The 17804-nt window shown below is 35.4% G+C and overlaps 1 protein-coding gene across 1 annotated transcript; it reads left to right on the top strand.

Moving 5' to 3' along the window:
* The first annotated feature begins 212 nt into the window (after nt 1–212).
* On the top strand, nt 213–3757 carry LOC142976532 (lymphocyte antigen 75-like). The gene is made up of 6 exons (XM_076119953.1): nt 213–334; nt 686–793; nt 1379–1516; nt 1912–2094; nt 2730–2960; nt 3332–3757. The coding sequence occupies exons 1-6, from the start codon at nt 289–291 to the stop codon at nt 3568–3570; spliced, it is 945 nt and encodes a 314-aa protein (XP_075976068.1). The 5' UTR covers nt 213–288; the 3' UTR covers nt 3571–3757.
* The last annotated feature ends 14047 nt before the right edge of the window (nt 3758–17804 follow it).

Genomic DNA, 17804 nt, shown 5'->3' with positions numbered 1-17804 from the left:
TAACAACAAATACTAAAAATAAAACATATATTTAGGGGTCCCCATACAATAAACGAATTTTTTTTCGTATTTTTTGGTACGGAACCCTTCGTGCGAAAATCTGACTCTTGACCGGTTTATTATTTACTTAGTAATGTCACAGTGATGTCAGCTTGGGTATTTCTCTGCTGATTATAAGGCTAAAGGTCTATTGATATGATTGATAATTTTCTTATATATTATGTACATAAACATACTGCCGGGAATTATTTTACTGTTAAGATTCCTAGGCGTTACGTCGTGTGTAAAATGTTTGAAAAAGTAATTTGTGTCTTTCTTATAGCGATTAGCACAAGTAAGTAATTTTTACCTTAATAATTTAAACTAGCAGACAGACATTCTACCTAAACATTGGCATAATACGAAGAATTATCGCACCATAATATTTTTATCGTCATTCAATCAGCCTAGCCTTCCTTCCAAGTATATTGGAGTTGGCTTCCAGTCTCATGGATTGACCGCCTATTCGACCTTCACAGCCCAGTTACCTGGGTTATAACACGATACGATTGTAAATTAAGCAAAAGAACTATGAAGAAGTTCTCTGATTTCTGTTTACCCCAATGAAAAAACGGCCTGATATTATGTATGTGTACAATTAAACACTTGTAATATTTATTTGCTTATAACTCTCATTTGTTTCTAGGCTGCGTGCAAAGCAAGTATGAATACAATCCATTAATCAACGGTTGGCTGGCAGTTTATAAGTACGCCGCCACGTGGACCGAAGCATATGAGCGCTGTTACAATGACGGTAAATATACTCATTACTGTGCGGTAAAAGTTGGCTCCACCCATGTGAGTGGTCGATGGTCCGAACTCGAGGCAGTACACCAATGACCTTTAGAAGTTACGTGTGTATCAGAAATAATTAATTACCACTTGCTCGTGATGAAACCTTGCATGTCTAAAATATGTTTAATACATTTATGAGGGCATGCAAAGTCGTCAACTCCAATAGTGTGGTGGACTCAAGGCTTAACCCCTTCCTCATTCAGGAGGAGACCCTTGCAAAGTAGTGGGACACGGGGTAATTTTTTTTTGAACCCTTTACTGTCCCATTGCAGGGCATGGGTCTCCTCACAAACGAGGGGGGAGAGGTTAGGTCTTGAGTCCACCACGCTGGCCAAGTGCGGGTTGAGGACTTTGCATGCCCTCAATAAATGTATTATACAAATTTTAGGCATGCAAGGTCTAAAAAATTAAAGAAGCCGAGACAATATATAAATGTATATTCCCATTTATAATCTTACTTTGTTATTGGACAAAGGCGGATGTATTTCATACCCTGTTTATACTGATAATGTGATAGTATATGTTAATGTATAATTTATCGTAGGTGCGATGCTGGCGTCCCCTACGACCTTAGATCTACGGTTTGCGATGCTTGCAGAGATAATTGATAGCAATATCACCTTCTACTACACCGGAACTAGTGCTATGTTTTATCCAGGACCTCAATATAAGTCTATAGATAGTAAGTATCATTTAAATATAATGCAGTTGATTCTGTTTTACAGATAGTAGCGCGTTTCCGGTAGGTACTTTTGAGTATCGAGAGTTTGACATTTAAAATGTACTGCTACAATAGTACCTACTATGCCCGTTAGAGGCGCTGAACACATTTTCGAACGATAGCTAGCCGGTTGTCGGTAGTCGATAGTGGTACTTCTTGTATAAATACATATATCCTAAACGAATAAATGAATTACATTTTGTGCGAAAATAGAATCAAATAAATTTCGAAAAGTTGTACTAAGAACAAACGTTGTAGATCAAGATTTTAGCTATCTAGTCCTGCGAGGTTTTCGGTGTTTTACAAGTATCTTTTAACACAGTTGGAAAAAAATAAAATATATATTTCTTTTTCAGATATTCCGATTGAAGACATGCCTTTGTCTGGAATGACTAGAAACTTAGATGTCAATAACGGTCGGTGTGCAGTTATGACCAAAGACAGCATAGTTGAAGCACAATGTGACAACAAAGCGCCTTTTATGTGTTACAAGAAATATGAAGATATCAAGTATACAGTTTGTGGAACCACTGATACAGGTATAAACGTACATACATTCACACTTAGAACTTAGAAGAGAAACTAGTACATATTATTATGGTTACGGCTAGAGTAGATACATGATATTTAGAATTAAGAACGTTAATCTGGTTCTAATACAGGTTCTTTATTTTTCAAATATTAGGTCAGGGAAAAAGTCTTTTCGCATTATAGTATGTATGAACTTGTAATAAAATCTCTTTAGCATCAAGAATCACAAACGAGTACACGGTTCATTAGGTTTCTTTCAGGGAGCTCGTGAGGTACCCAAATATCGAGCTGTTTTGTGTGGAGAAAAGATTTTATTACAAGTTCATACATACTATAACGCGAAAAAACTTTTTCCCCGACCTACATTGAACTATTCATAATTTAGATAAATAGTGCTAGCCAGGGCTCTCTACTGTACTAAGTTCTTTCTTTCTCGCTCTTCCATGCCTTGAATCCCATATGGTAGTGGGCTTAGCCTTCCTTATTTTCTTCTCCACTTTGCTCTATCCTCACATCGTCTTCGGAAACCTTCCTTCGGGAATAACAGCTGATATAATTAAATGTCTCTACTTTTGCATACACTACCTACCAGATGCAGTCAATATAAAAATATGTAACGTATTTATGCAATTTTTTTTTCCAGAATACAAGTTCATAAATGCGACAGGCAGTTGTTATAAAATGCATCAAGAGCTCAAGAGTTGGAACGATGCGTTTGAGACCTGTGCTTCAGAAGACGCGTATCTCTTAGTGCTAAATAACGAAGAAGAATTGAACAGTATAGAACCTTTGTTTAATATTAGTGAAAACAGAACTTGGATACAGGTCGGCTTGAGACAGTTTAGTAAGAAGAAGGACTGGTTGAGCGTTCGTGGTAAGTAAAGCTATTAAATTATTCGATAAAACGCCAAGTTTTAACAGTATTAAAAAAGAATCGGACCATGACTACGTGACTTTATACCTATAACCTACAGCTGGCTTTCGAGTACCTAGATATAATTGACCGTGGTGCAGTGGTTAAGGTGGTCGCCACGCCACTACCAGCGCATCGGGAGGACGTGGGTTTGTCCCGCACCGGACAATTATTTGTGCAATTTACAAATAATTGTTTCGGGTCTGGTTGTACTTTATTGTATCCGTTGTTTTTTAAAGTCCGACGAGTCGACACAAAAGCAATTCGGGAGTTGTATTTTTACCAAAAAATTAAAAATAACCATAAATAAATTATTTTTGTTTAATTTTCAGGTGAGCGTATGGAACAGATTTTCGACAAGTGGTACTCAAATAATAACAGCAAAACATTGAGAATCCGTCAAAATTATAACTGTGGGAATTTACGTATTAAAAATGGCATGAAAATATTAAGTGATTCGGTTTGTGAAGACAAAGAATATTTCATCTGCGAAAAGGACCCTTCAAATATCAGATTTGTTATTGAAGACTTTAAAGAACTTAAAAATTCACCATCTGTTAGCGTCGAATAGTTCTAGAGCCATAATTTATACCGAATATTACTAGGTATAGGCCGAAAACTTTGCCAGGTTCCGGAGAGGTACCATATGTTTCTCTATCAGTTCATTTAATTAGATTTGACTAATTTTAATTTTGTAATGATAGTCAAAATATGGTCTAGGAAATCTGAATGTTAATAAATATAAATGAGTATTCGACAAAAAAGTTTTTCATTTTGTTATCATACTTTACACTTTCATAATGGACTCGAGGCCTCAACCCTCCCATGTTCGTGAAGAGTCACTTTCCCAGCAGTGGAAAAGTAACGGGTAAATAAAAACTCTGCATATATCTATGTATCTCCTACGGTTTTAATGAAACAGCAGTAGTTAAAAAAGCGGCTGGGATAACATTGTTTTTTCACATAAAATAGACTGACGACTGACACCGGAATTACTGATTGACTGACTGTTAATAATAATATAATCATCGCACAGCCTAAACTATAGAAATAACAAACATTAAATTTAGACTAGGGGACCTAGGGGTCCTTTTAATGATGTAGACACCACCTAAGAAAGGATTTTGTATTAATCCACCCCTTAGAGGGTAAAAAGCAGTGATGCCGGTTGGTATAAGTTGACACTTCCCACGCAGGTGGTCGCAGGTTCGAACCCGAGGCAACACACCAATAACTTTTCGAAGTTATGTGTGTATTAGAATCAATTATGTGATAATTGTTTCCAACGGTGAAGAAAACATCGTGAGGAAACCTTGCATGCCTAAATATTGTTTAATACATTTATTGAGGGCATGCAAAATATGCAAAAAATCGCGACATTTATATACTCAGCGACAGTCAAGCAGCTATTAAAGCTCTTTGCTGTTTTAAGGTCAATTCGGGACTTGTACTGAATTGCATAAAGAACCTGAACAAGATAGGTCGTACAAACAACGTTAGGCTAGTTTGGGTACCAGGCCATGCGGGCATAGATGGGAATGAGAAAGCTGATGAACTTGCACGGAAAGGATCAGAATCACTCCCAATAGGTCCAGAACCAATAAATGGACTACCTGATGCGACAGTCAAACTGGCAATAACCAACTTCACCAGGGACCAGCATCTGAAAGAATGGAAAGCCATATCTGGACTAACCCATTCGAAACTGTTCATAAATAACGTCAAAAAAAGCTGGAGTAATAACCTAATAAACCTCAGCAAAGACAGCATCAAGAAAATACTTGGTGCTTTCACAGGACACTACGGCACGAACTACATGTTTAATAAAATAGGTGCCATAGATGACCCTAAATGCAGGCACTGCAATGAAGAAGCAGAAACCATGAAACACATACTGTGCGAGTGTGATGCTTTAGGAAGGAAAATAATGGATCTTCTAGGATGCGGTTAACCTAAACCAGAAGACTAAAGGCTGCTTCCGGTGGGGTGCATAGCAAAACTGATAAGTTTTGCCCTGCCCCCCAATTTCTAGAGTAGCAAAGGAGGGGGTGACACAAAGGATTAGGAATGGTCGAAGTGTCAGCCAGGCATTAACAGGCACCCCCACCCCTAAGATAAGATAAGATTGAGGGCATGCAAAGTCCCCACCCCGCACTTGGCCAGCGTGGTGGACTCAAGGCCTAACCCCTCCCTCATTCCAGGAGGAGACCTTTACCCAGCAGTGGGACATTAATGGGTTAAATTTATTTATTTTTATTTATATAAGAGTGTAAAATATGGAATGAAAGTCAACCTGAATTCTTCCTAACACGGTCCGCTAGTAGTTTTACAAAACAGTGGTATAATAAACCAATAGAAATGAAAACTGGGCGTATAGGCGTATATCACGATATAGAACAATTATGTAGGTATTTCACGAGGTGCAGCCCGTCCATGCATATGCAAGTGTTATGGTAATCCTCGGAAACGTTCAGCTGTGAACAACTATTGTAAGAGAAACCTTTTGTTCAACGCATACAATATTTTTTTCCATTTGTAACATCGATCTGCTGTGAATACAATTTTTTCTCGTTTATCTTCGATTGTTTTTATTGAAATGAATGTAGAGATATACTTTTCGTGACAAGTATTTTGTTTATTTTTACACCTGCAATCGAGTATTAAGGTTAAGACGTAAGTAACTATTTTTAAGTATGGAATGGAATCAACGGGATAAATACATATACAATTGAGCCTGCCTCTGTGACGCGGCCGGTAGTATCTGACTGCTGATCATGAGGATCAAAGGGCAAAGTATTGTAGGACTTTTTTTACTGACATTACAATGGTTCTGAATAAAAACTCGTATTTGATCAATAGGATTTCTTAAAAAAAAATACAGTTTTCTCCCGACTAAGACGCCGTAAGCACCACGAATAAATCTATACAAATATTATATAGCTGAAGAGTTTGTTTGTTTGTTTGATTGTTTGTTTGTTTGAACGCGCTAATCTCAGAAACTACTGGGCCGATTTCAAAAAATATTTCAGTGTTAGATAGCCCATTTATTGAGGAAGGTTATAGGCTATATATCATCACGCTAAGAATTGACTCATTCTCTCTTATGTGACGCAAGCGAAGTTGCGCGGGTCAGCTAGTAAAAAATGTAATTAATGTGTATTGTATTAAAAGTGAATTCCATAAAAAAGTTTTCAACTTTTCGCTGTACAATAAATGTATACATTATTTTATGTAAATTACAGCAATACGGCAGTTTAAATATTAATGTTCAATATTTTGTGTATCGGGCAATTAAAAACTGAAAACGATGTATTTATTGATAGTAGGTTTACAATAACAAGCCTAGTGACATGTTTGTGTGGTTTTTAATTAGTGTTTTAATCCTTATTCCATAGATCGTTGTTACTGATTGAAACATTTTGTATGTACTTTTTAGTTATTTTGCGGCAAAACTAGCTTTAGCCCGCGACTTCATCCGTGTTTTAGTGACTCAGGACAGAATTTTCATAAAAATTTACACAATTTTTTAAACCCTAATTTCTAACTAAACAGGAGTACAAACCCCCCTTTTCGAAATAAAAAGCCTGTTCGTTTTCAAGGTCAGCTCTATCTCTACACCAAATTTTATTAAACTGCTAAACCGGTAGCAGTTTAGATGTGATAACGTAACAGACAAGCATACAGACAGAGTATCTTTTGTAATTATAATATTAGTAGGAACTACATCAAGACCTATTTTTTTGTTTAAATTGTACCTAACCGTATGTGAACAAGGCGTGCCTTATAGATGGATGTGTGTGTTATGTTTTACATATTACAGCAATATAATAAGACCCAAATGAGATAAATGCCATGTACTTATATTCTTCCATTTAATTAATAATTAACTAAATATTATGGTCGGAAGACTTGCATTCATTTCAGAAAAGCCTCCGAATAAAAAAAAATCATTCGAGCAAACGACAGCGAAACAGCCATCTTTTACAGTTCGTATTTTGAACGAGTGTTGATTTAAAAATAATTCATTTGAATGTGGAATGTCAGGAATGCGTTTCATTTGTTTCTGTTGAATGTCGTGTTCGTATTGTGAACGAATGAATGAACAGTTCATTGAACTTTAGTGTTATTAATTAGTGAAAAAGTGTAAGTTTAATATGATTTAACTTTATTTTAATCCGTTACTGTCCTACTGCTGGGTTAATGTTTTGATTGATCGATGAATCCTTTATGAGGAAAATACTATGAATGACAAAAATACCTTAAATTGAGGGAGGGGTTATGTCTTGAGTCCACCCCGCTGGACAAGAGCGGCTTGCGGACCATGATGCTCTCAAGAAATGTGTCAAACAATTTTTTTGGTATGCTTGGTTTGATCACGATGTTTTTTTTCACTGCTGGAACTAATGATAATTATTTTTTATACCGTCTTAATTGCACTGCTAATATACAGATATTATGAATGTCAAAGATTTTGGTGTTTTAATCATGGAGAAAGTTGTAGACCCGGAATCAAACGTAGGCTAATTTTTCAAAAGACACAATAGACCACCTATTCTCGTTCTTTCTATTATTTTTTTATTTAAATTTAGTGAAACCTAGTAGAGATAGAAAGTACCCTCTTATGTTGATCCAGGTTATAAACTGTATCAAATTTTATAAAAATCCCCTTTGTAGTTTTGCCGTAGCAAACATCTGTCTTAGCATCCAAACTATTCCATTTATAACATTAGTATAAAATAAGATGGTAAATCAAGGATATTCTCGTCCGTTCTCTTCAACGCTCCAGGAGATGTTGTACCTAATCGTTGCTTTACAATACAGATTGCCTATTAACCGTCCTCTGAGAGCTAAGACTAGAAGCAACAATTGACACTACGTACTACGTGTTTTGTTCACGTAACTATAGTAATAGTCGTACTATAGTAGTCGTCGCTAAAATAAAAACAGCCGCTTGGATCAATCTTTCTGGTTTAGCTACGTTTGTCGAAAATGGTCAGTGGATGGGTGACCATATTATGCTTATCGAGTTTCTCCGTGTTTCAGAAAGCACGTTGAAGTGTGGGTCTCGGCTGTCATTTTCAAAGATCTTTGATGGTCGTTACTAGTAGTCAGAAGCATTATAAGCTAGGTAACTGGGTTGTGGAGGTCCGATAGGCAGTACCATGTAAAATACTGGTATTCAGCTGGATCCGGTGAGACTGGAAGCCGATGTTTCGTGTTCGTTGACGCAAAGTATATATTTTACTCTATAACAACAATTAGTAGTAGTAAGCGCTAGTCTTCTGGGATCTAAGAGCTCAAACAGGTGGAAAATCCGAAGCGTAACTGAACAAACATTGTTATTGACTCTAGTTATTGCATTTGACTTGCTAATTACTAGTTATAATAAGTTATATTATACCTACTATCTATACATACATAGAGTTAAGCACTCTCCCCCAGGGACATCTAATATATAAAATTCTCGCGTCACAGTTTTCGATGCCCTACTCCTCTGAAACGGCTTGACCGATTCTCATGAAATATTGAGTAGGACTGAGAATCGGTCAGAATCTATTTTTCATGCCCCTAAGTGACACATTTTTTTTATATTAATAGGACGTTTGCCGGGTCAGCTAGTAGATACATATATTATAATATAACGCCTTTTTCCACATTGGTACTCAGAGACCAAAGAACGTCTCTTAGTACGATCCTTACAAACTTCCCTTGCATAATTCCCCTTGCATAATACTCGGAGATAAAATAAACTTCCTATACTGAGGTCCAGTTTCACTACTTCTGTATCAGTCTGACTCACAAAATGGAATTGTGAGATTTGCGGTTTTTTTTTTTTTTTTTTTATGAGGATCCGTATTTCCGGATTCGGAGCTTCTAGCTGTAATTTTTTTTTAAACTGGTGTAATAATATAATATGCAAATTTAACAAAAAAATAAGTATTTAAAGTAATTAGGCTTTGTAGAATTAGTTTAAAAAAGGATTTGGTGATGGTGACTCTACCAACTGAAACTTTATATCGGCAACTAACAGAGGGTACAGAGTTTCATAACAACTCTAGTTTACATAGGCACTACTAAAACTAACTCAAATAATACCAATATGTTAGTACCCAATTTATATTAATTTAAAATTATATATCATATTAGCAACAATCATGTTTATTTCAACGAACCGGGTAACCTTTTATGCTAATTTGAAAACAACCTCAAAAATATTTAACAGCTATTCCATAAACAACGTCTGATCCCAATAAGAGACCATAGACCAGCGTTACTTGATCTCCAATGAATTTTAAAAACATTTTCTTGAAGCACTCCGAGTAAATCCATCATAGCCATAATCGATTGTTCGTTCAAAGATGAATAATAGAGAAATATCGAGTTGGTGTTTAGTATCGATACCTGCTAAAGTTGTTTGTAGTTGTTATTTTAAGGCGCTTGGAAAGTTGAACAAAAGGGTACTTTAGATATGTTCTAGGCATTGTTATGTGTAGATGTTTCGTCGTATTTTTATATTACAATGTAAGTTTAGCGAAGTATTAAGCATGTTTTTGAACTACGCCTACGGGTTATCTGTTGATATATGTATACTTCTTGAGTTCGGTGAATTAAAAATTATCTTTTTCATATCATGAATAATGTTAAATTTGAAACTGTCTAGACGATACGCCTTTAGATTTAAAGTTATTTTGTAAAATAAATTGAAGTTTCTTGTAGCACGAAGGAAAACTTTTGGTTACTATTAACGTCTGTCAAAAATCTTTGATAATGACAGCCGGGACCCATTATTTAACGTGCCTTTCGAAACACGGAGGAACTCGATATATATAAGATGGTCACCCATCCACAGAACAACCTCGAGAAGCGTAGCTTAACCTTAAAAATCGATCCGCGCGACTGCTGTCAACTCAGCCACGGGCTCTTTTACGTACAACTAAGTAAACATAACCTAAAAATCAACGTGTCTGATCTCAACAAGAACAAACTTGAACACACGAAGAATTTACATTTATCTCTGAAACACTCTTATTTAACTCGCCTTCACTATCTAAGCTATTGTGCCGTGGAAGACCCGACTGAATTCGTCAAACTTGGTTTAACACGCAAAGTTAGGCACGGAAAATGGCTGCGGCGATGACGTCACGGCCAAGTGTCATGTTATGCAATGGAGGTGATTTTGTAATCCGGATTTTCGGTGAATAGTACATAATTAAAAGAAATTAATTGTTTCGAATATGTCTTCGAAAAAAACATAATATTAGGTACATTATTATAAAGAGAGTGTGTAACAAAAAAATTGCTTTACAACAGAAAACTATCATTCACACAGATATAAAATAGCTAATAACAAGTGCATTGTTATTTCCTTCCTGGAGTATAATGTATCATTCAACAAAATTTTATGCAAATTGCTTTATCCGTTTTCACTTGAAATAAAGATAAGGCTACGAACCCACTTTCACACACTTACACCTATTTACGTTACAACTGTGAAAGAGTAGTCTATTGAATTTATTTTTCCATTAGAAGAAAGACAGAAACACAAACAAACGCTCTCTACAATATCAGCATGAATACATCTTTAGAAGTAACCCAGAAAGCGTGCACTAAAATTATTTGCAGCACATTGAACCGTTCATGTACGACGGCAAACTTATCTGAACTAACATTTGTCAAAAGTTCTTCACATAAAAATCATAGGACGGAGTACTTTCGAGCACTCTCGATATTTCTGAATATATATCGCGTAATCAGTACTCTTATATCATTGCGATGCTCATGTTTTATTCCTTTTATGCTTTCATGGTTTTGTATGGAATAATGTATTGGGAGTAAAAGAATCCTTGCTTCATCTTCGGGTTTTCATTGAGCTCGGAGATTAGGTATGTTGTATATTTTTATTTATGGTTGTATACGATACTTTATTTTGCGTCTTGTGTACATGATTTCATAGTGGATTTGATATTGAAGATGTTCATATTGTAGCGGATAACACACGCTGTTTTAAGTTTAATTTATGTCTACGATAAAGTTCGTGGCGTAAGAGTGGGCGCACGGAGCAATTTCTTTATGTAATACAAACAACGGAGCACTCCATCGACTGATTCAGAAGGGAGAAAGGAAGCCTTGGGTCAGCTCCTAATTTTTAATCTTTTTCTAGTGTCCCAATGCTGTTCTTACTATTTCCCACCAAAGTTGCTCTAAAGGTCTTGAACGGTGCATTTCCATGCTAGGAAGGTGGCGAGTTGTTATTTGCGTCATAGTTGTTTAAAATTACCGTGTGTACCCGATTCCTAAAATAATTACTAAAATTCGTCTTGCCATGCTTTTAAACATAAAATGTTTGATAATAAAATAAGAGCACAAATGCGCTACAGTTTCATCATCCGAAGTTTTATCAAACAAACAGACCAGAGATTAATCAATCAACATTACAATAACACGCATTCATAATTCCATCCCTTAATCAGCAGAAATAAATCAAGCCAAGGCGAAATAAACAAACATTTATTTATTCATAGTGTAGCCACTAGCCAGTATTGCGGGATAACGGGCTGATGCCAACCATCTTGTTCGGAAAAGTTATATTGTGTCGGAACACCAACGAATTTAATTAGACGCAGTGCGATAGGGAAATAGCAGAATGCTGTTACCAACTCAATCTGGTCGGTTAGTAATTGGTTTACTTTGCACAAGTTTTTTCATCAGCTTCCTTTGGTATTGCTTTGTGTGGAAGTTGCTTTTGAATTGCACTAGTCTGTGCTATTGGCCTGTTGCTGAACTATCTTCTACTGTGCCTAACCACTTAGACAGTGAGAAATCAATGGTGTTTGTTTTAGGTCAATAACCTCGTGATGAAGGTTTCAACTGTTTTTTGTTTTCAAGTTATTGGCTAGGGGTATAATTCCGAAGTGGGGTGAAAATTATGATTTTGGACTCGTCCAATGTTCAAAATTTTTGGAGCAAGAGCATGTATAAACATTTTACACCGATTTTGAAGGATTTTTTTTAGACAAATTTAAAGTATAGAATATGTCCAGACAAAGTCTGGGCGTTTCGCTAATGTCTTATTATATCTTAGATATATGAAGGAATCAAATGTTATATAACAATATAATTCTATACCGCGTCGGTGTCAAGTCACATATCCCAAAAAATATACCTTTAAAAATGAGTTTAAGATAAAATATCAGTTTTCTCGGATATTAATATGTGGCCATGAAAATGGCGAGCTAGTAAATCTATAATACTGTTAAGTTTGTTATAACTGTTGTGTTTTTCTTGTTTCATCAAAAAAGTTGAAACAATTCTTATTGGATTTGACGGAGCTATACATAATAATAAAAAATACCGTTTTTTTAAATATCAGCCAGTGTCGAGGACAAAACTTAGCCCATACTAATATTATTAATGTGTTTGTTTTTTTTCCTGGGGTGCTATCACGTATCAGTTGACAACTATTTGAAAGCCACTATACTGTTCATTGTTTTTTTCCTTAGATTATAGTAACTGACACGTTACATCAAATCAGCAATGTACTGAACAGTGGCTATCAATTTGATGTACACTAGTTGTTTACTGTGATACGTGATACGCATACTGGTTGGGGGCTTTGCATACCTTTAAAAACTGTTTTAAAGAACTCTCAGGCGTGAAAGGTTGCATCATGATGTTTTCTCTCACCATTGGGACAAGCGATAATTATTTCAATTCACACATCGCATCGAAATGTCATTGGTATATTTGCTTTAGGTTCTAACCGTCAACCACTTGCGTGGGAGATACTAAATTAAAACACTTGGCTAGACTATATACCATTCGATTCCGTTCATATTTTAACACAGTCAAAGGCTTAAAATAAATACATAGAATATTTTTGTATGAGCCCTTTGTAAGTTGTGAATACAAAGGGAGATTCTGTGAAATAGTTGGTTTTTGTTTTTAGAATTTAATAAAAATATAACTTTGAATATTAATCTTTTTCCAGAAAGTTTTAATACACCAATTTATTGATACAGCCTCCGAACTGTAAAGTGAGTAGGCTCAGAATCTTTATTATTAATTATATACAAATTATACACTTATTCTCAACCCATTTATACAGTTTGTTTGTTTATCATCATTGTTTATCTTTGTATATATTTTTTTATGTTTATCTCTATCTAAATCAGTGATTCCGAACCAGTGGTCCGCAACCAAAATATGGTCCGCGAAAGATTTTTTTTAATTTTAAGGATGATTGTGACACTTATTTTTAATATACGTACATAGTGGTCCCTGCCAACAAGAATAATATAAAAGTGGTCCCAAACTAAGAAAAGGTTGGGAACCCCTGATCTAGATTGATATACGCATAACAATAAAATCTTATCTATACTAATATTATAAAGCTGAAGAGTTTGTTTGTTTGTTTGTTTGTTTGTTTGAACGCGCTAATATCAGGAACTACTGGTCCGATTTGAAAAATTCTTTCAGTTTTAGATAGCCTATTTATCGAGGAAGGTTATAGGCTATATAACATCACGCTACGGTCAGCGGAGGAGCGGAGTAGCAACGAAAAATGTTACGAAAACGGGGAAAATTTTGACCCATTCTCTTCAGTGACGCAAGCGAAGTTGCGCGGTTCAGCTAGTTAAAAAGAAAATTCTAGCTGTTTCATCTCGCGGTTTTCATAGCCCCACTTTGACCTCAAACTAGAGCAAGTGGTAACATTATACATCGAGAAAATAGGCAGGCATGTCTGCATTAATTCTCTATACACCCTTCCCCACATACCTGTAGCCATACTACGTATTAGAGGTACAGTCGACAACATATAACTATGAACATATATTTCTATTCTATTATATATTTATATTTTCCATTTGTTTTAAATTTAATGGCTTAAACTAAAAACGTATTACTAAATTTCTGGACCTAAGGTTTTATCACAAAAGAAGTATATAAAATAGTATGTAGTTACAGGCAGCAACAACTACGAATAAATTATCATAAAAATATTTTACTTAAAAAATTACTAGTTCTTATGTCACGCGCTGATAATTTTTCGTTGTTGTCAATATAATTTTACTAGTGGAAAGGTTAAATTTGTGTTCAGGAACAGGGATTTAATTGAAGCATCAAAGTTTTCAGGGATCGAAACAAGTGGCGTTATTTGGCGTCAGCCTTTTCTTGTGGAAAGCGTGTTTATACATTTATTTTGCCGACTGTACCCCCTTCATAAATCCCCCTTTCTGACAAAGGGGTCCTGATCAAATACAGTAGGCAAACGTTTGAATGGGATTAATATATTTGAATCGATGTTCCTTTGACTGACTGCCAGACTATTTGGGTAAAGAATAACTGTTTAGTAACCTGTTAGAGGGACTATTGTTGTCTATTTTGGGATCCAAGGCTTTAAGGGTGTGAGGGTGGAGGACAGATTATGTTAGTTACTTATCTCTGTACGTATTTCACCTTATGTTACCTTAATATTATTTCTAATTCCTCTAGTTTATGTCGTGAGTTTTTCCCCACATGCAAAGATTTAAGACAAAAAGTCTTTAAGTGCAAATAAAGATTGGTTTTTCCAAAATTTGCTAGGTAATTGTGGTGTGGTTGAGTAGAAACTAGAAACCATTCATGTATCCAAACATCCAAATTTTCTCATTTATAGTATTAGATTAGATACCATCATAAGAAATACTAAAGTGTTTATTACGCTTTCACGGCAATCCCACTGAACTAATTGTCCTGAAATTCAGCAGTTTAGTAGTTCAAGAACTGTGATCAAACATAGCTTAAAATTGGTTAACATACGAACAGAATTTCGCGGGTCAGCTTGAATATAAATAGCTTATATAATACTAGATCGTTTTGTTACTCTGGTGTACATGATATTAGTTTCGCTATCACCGTTTTTAAATATTTATCATTTAGGTTACCCGATACTTATCTTAGGGATGGGGGTGCCGGTAAATGGCCGTCTGACACTTTGACCACTCTTGATCCTTTGTGTCACCCCCTCCTTTGCTACTCTCAACTTGGGGGGCAGAGCAAAACCATACCTGATACTTAAATATTAGGTCGGGGAAAAAGTCTTTTTGCGTTATATTATGTATGAACTTGTAATAAAATTTCTATGGCTTCAAGAATCACAAATCGGTACACGGTTCATTAGGTTTCTTTCAGTGAGCTCATGCCCAAATATCGTGCTTTTTTGTGTAGAGAAAAGATTTTATTACAAGTTCGTACATACTATAACGTGAAAAGACTTTTTCCCCGACCTAATATAAACGCTGCGTAAAAAGTTGATCTGTTTCATATAAACGAATCTCCCTTGTACCACACTAGTCAAAATAAATCAGGCCTCATTCAAAGCCTTAACATCTTATGTATGTCTTCACTAAAATTCCAGATACAGAATATTCTAGGAATAGTTCATTAGAGCGGCTCGTCAACTAAACCTCTTGTTAAAGAGAATCGTTTAATTTTAATATGATAAAAGCCCTTTGTAGTGAGATAACTGGGTGACTTAGTTCTTAGAAAAGCTGCGACAGAAGAAATTAGTTCCAGCTTTGGTATAAGTCTTTGGACTGGCAAGTAATAGTTGATTTGACGGCTTATGTGGTAACGAGGTCCCGGAACTTACTGGGTGAAGCAAAATGTCAGTTTTATGTATTAAAAATGTTCTCAAGAGCAGTTAGGAGTATATGCTCATTTATGATTTATTAGGTCAACATTTCAAATGGCAATTTGGCTACACCGTTGGAGTATATGCGTGAAGAGAAACTAAGTTTTTAATGGGTTTTAATTGGTCTCGTAGATTTTACTTGTAAAATCGACGTTGCCGTAAACAGACGGTTACTTAAGTGCTAATCGATAATGTAACCTCTCATAGCTGGCTCTTGACTCCCTAATGGTATGTTAATTACTCAATCAAGACGTTACAGCTAATTCCGTGTGGTCCTCTATGATCTGAATTTGCATAAACTCTCTTGATGCTTCAAATTATATATATAGGATTGAGATTATGGAGCTAAAGTAAAATAAATTTGGTTGATAATGTTTCAATGCTGGGGAAGCATTTCTTCCCTGAATGATGAATAGATTAAGCCTCACGTCTACTGTCCACTACGCTGACTAATTGCGGATCTTTGCATACTTTCAAGAACTGTTTTAAAGAACTCACTAGCTCACAAGGTTGCATTGTAATATTTTGTTTTACCATTATAATTTCAGTAAATGAAAAAGAAAACTATTTTTGGGTACCATAACTTTGAGCTCTGACTCTCCTTAGTAAAATTATAAATGCGTATGAGTATGTTTGTATAATATCTTTTATAATTTAACGCATGATAGATAACATAGTTTATAATTTTCAACATAAAATAACAACGCTGGCCGCGTAAATACACTATTCTTTTTACAATTATTTGCTGAGAATAATGACAAACAGTCAGTCGTACTTCCCACATATGTACCCGTGTTCTTTTTCCACTCTAAACTTAATTAGGACAGAGGTTAATTCTGTTGGATACGTTTTTTAATGTTGAAACAGACCTGAACGTTGAATTAATGAGCGCAACTCGCGTTACACGTTGTACCTTTACTGAAAATTATATCTGCCGTTTAAAATTGTATGTCGTATGGCTTGGGTGATATATTGAGTGTATGTGTACTTAAGTTACCTTTTGTTCTTTGATCTCTGTCTACCACCAGGGGAAAATGGCGTTATTTTATGTATGTAGGTTGAACTTTGGTTGATATAGATTACTTCGAGATCACTTAGAAAAATCGTGAGAGAAGAGGAAAGGAAATACAAACAGCGACGTACTTCACGATTACTGTTTATATCTCAACAGTTGAGTAGTGGTTTAAAACCGAGTCTTAACTTTTAAAACAAACAAATCTTTCCTTATAGCGAAAAATCTTTGTGCATCTGAATTTAGCGACAGACTACTGTTGTATCCGCGCTCCTTGCTTATATCAGTTAAGTACTTTTATTTATCGCATTCTGCTCTGCCATAGCTTGTAGCTGTTTTCAGACTCGGATTCCATTCACATCAAAGGCGTTGAACGTCCATTTTGAAAACTTGCGTTAACATATGAGTATAAGTTAAGAGAGTTTAAAATAGCTGGGTAAATAGTTGTCAGTTTCATCAAAAATTACAACAACAATCCATTTTATATTGATCAGCTTATCTACATCAAAAAGCATATCGGTAAGACGTAAAACGGAAAAACAGTTATAAGCACGCCTGAATCTTCAACTTTATATAAGTAATCTTTTGAATCTAAGCACATTTTCTTACTTCCCAGGTAACTAAGTCTTACTTAACACGCTTTTATAGATTCTGTAGTCGATAAAGGAGGCTACCCCAAGGCTCTACAATATTGGGACAATAGGGATGTTACTGGGGTAACAAAAAAGTATTTCTAATTAATCCGTCAGTTACGGAATAGAAACATGTTACATAAGTATTTTCTTTTGCGAATAATAAAGGGTGATTTAACTACATAGCGTAGAAGTTGGGAGTAGAGTGCTACTTAGACTTACTTGGTTTTAAAATGAGCCACGCTGTGACGTCATAAGAATTTGTGACTATACATAATAATATGTGTGACAAAAAAAAAGTCATGGGCGTCAGCTTGAATGATTTATAAAAATTCCTTTCAGTCAATCTTTTCTCCAGACAATTTTTCCCATAATTTTTGATTAGCGGCCGCGTCTTCACTTCATTACGTGGACTTTAGTTTCTCCGTTTTCACAACATTTGTATTTTGCTCCTAAACTCCTGTATAAGCTTATATATGTTATGAGAT

This window comes from Anticarsia gemmatalis, chromosome 11 (genome assembly GCF_050436995.1).
Source record: "Anticarsia gemmatalis isolate Benzon Research Colony breed Stoneville strain chromosome 11, ilAntGemm2 primary, whole genome shotgun sequence".
NCBI classification, from domain to species: Eukaryota; Metazoa; Arthropoda; class Insecta; order Lepidoptera; family Erebidae; genus Anticarsia; species Anticarsia gemmatalis.
This window is presented reverse-complemented; position numbering and strand designations above follow the sequence as displayed.

Excerpts from the sequence above, each read along its gene's own strand:
- LOC142976532 (XM_076119953.1), top strand. The coding sequence starts at position 289 with ATGTTTGAAAAAGTAATTTGTGTCTTTCTTATAGCGATTAGCACAA. Across the intron at positions 794-1,378 it reads TGAGCGCTGTTACAATGACG|GTGCGATGCTGGCGTCCCCT; the intron begins GTAAATATACTC and ends AATTTATCGTAG. Across the intron at positions 2,961-3,331 it reads GGACTGGTTGAGCGTTCGTG|GTGAGCGTATGGAACAGATT; the intron begins GTAAGTAAAGCT and ends TTTAATTTTCAG.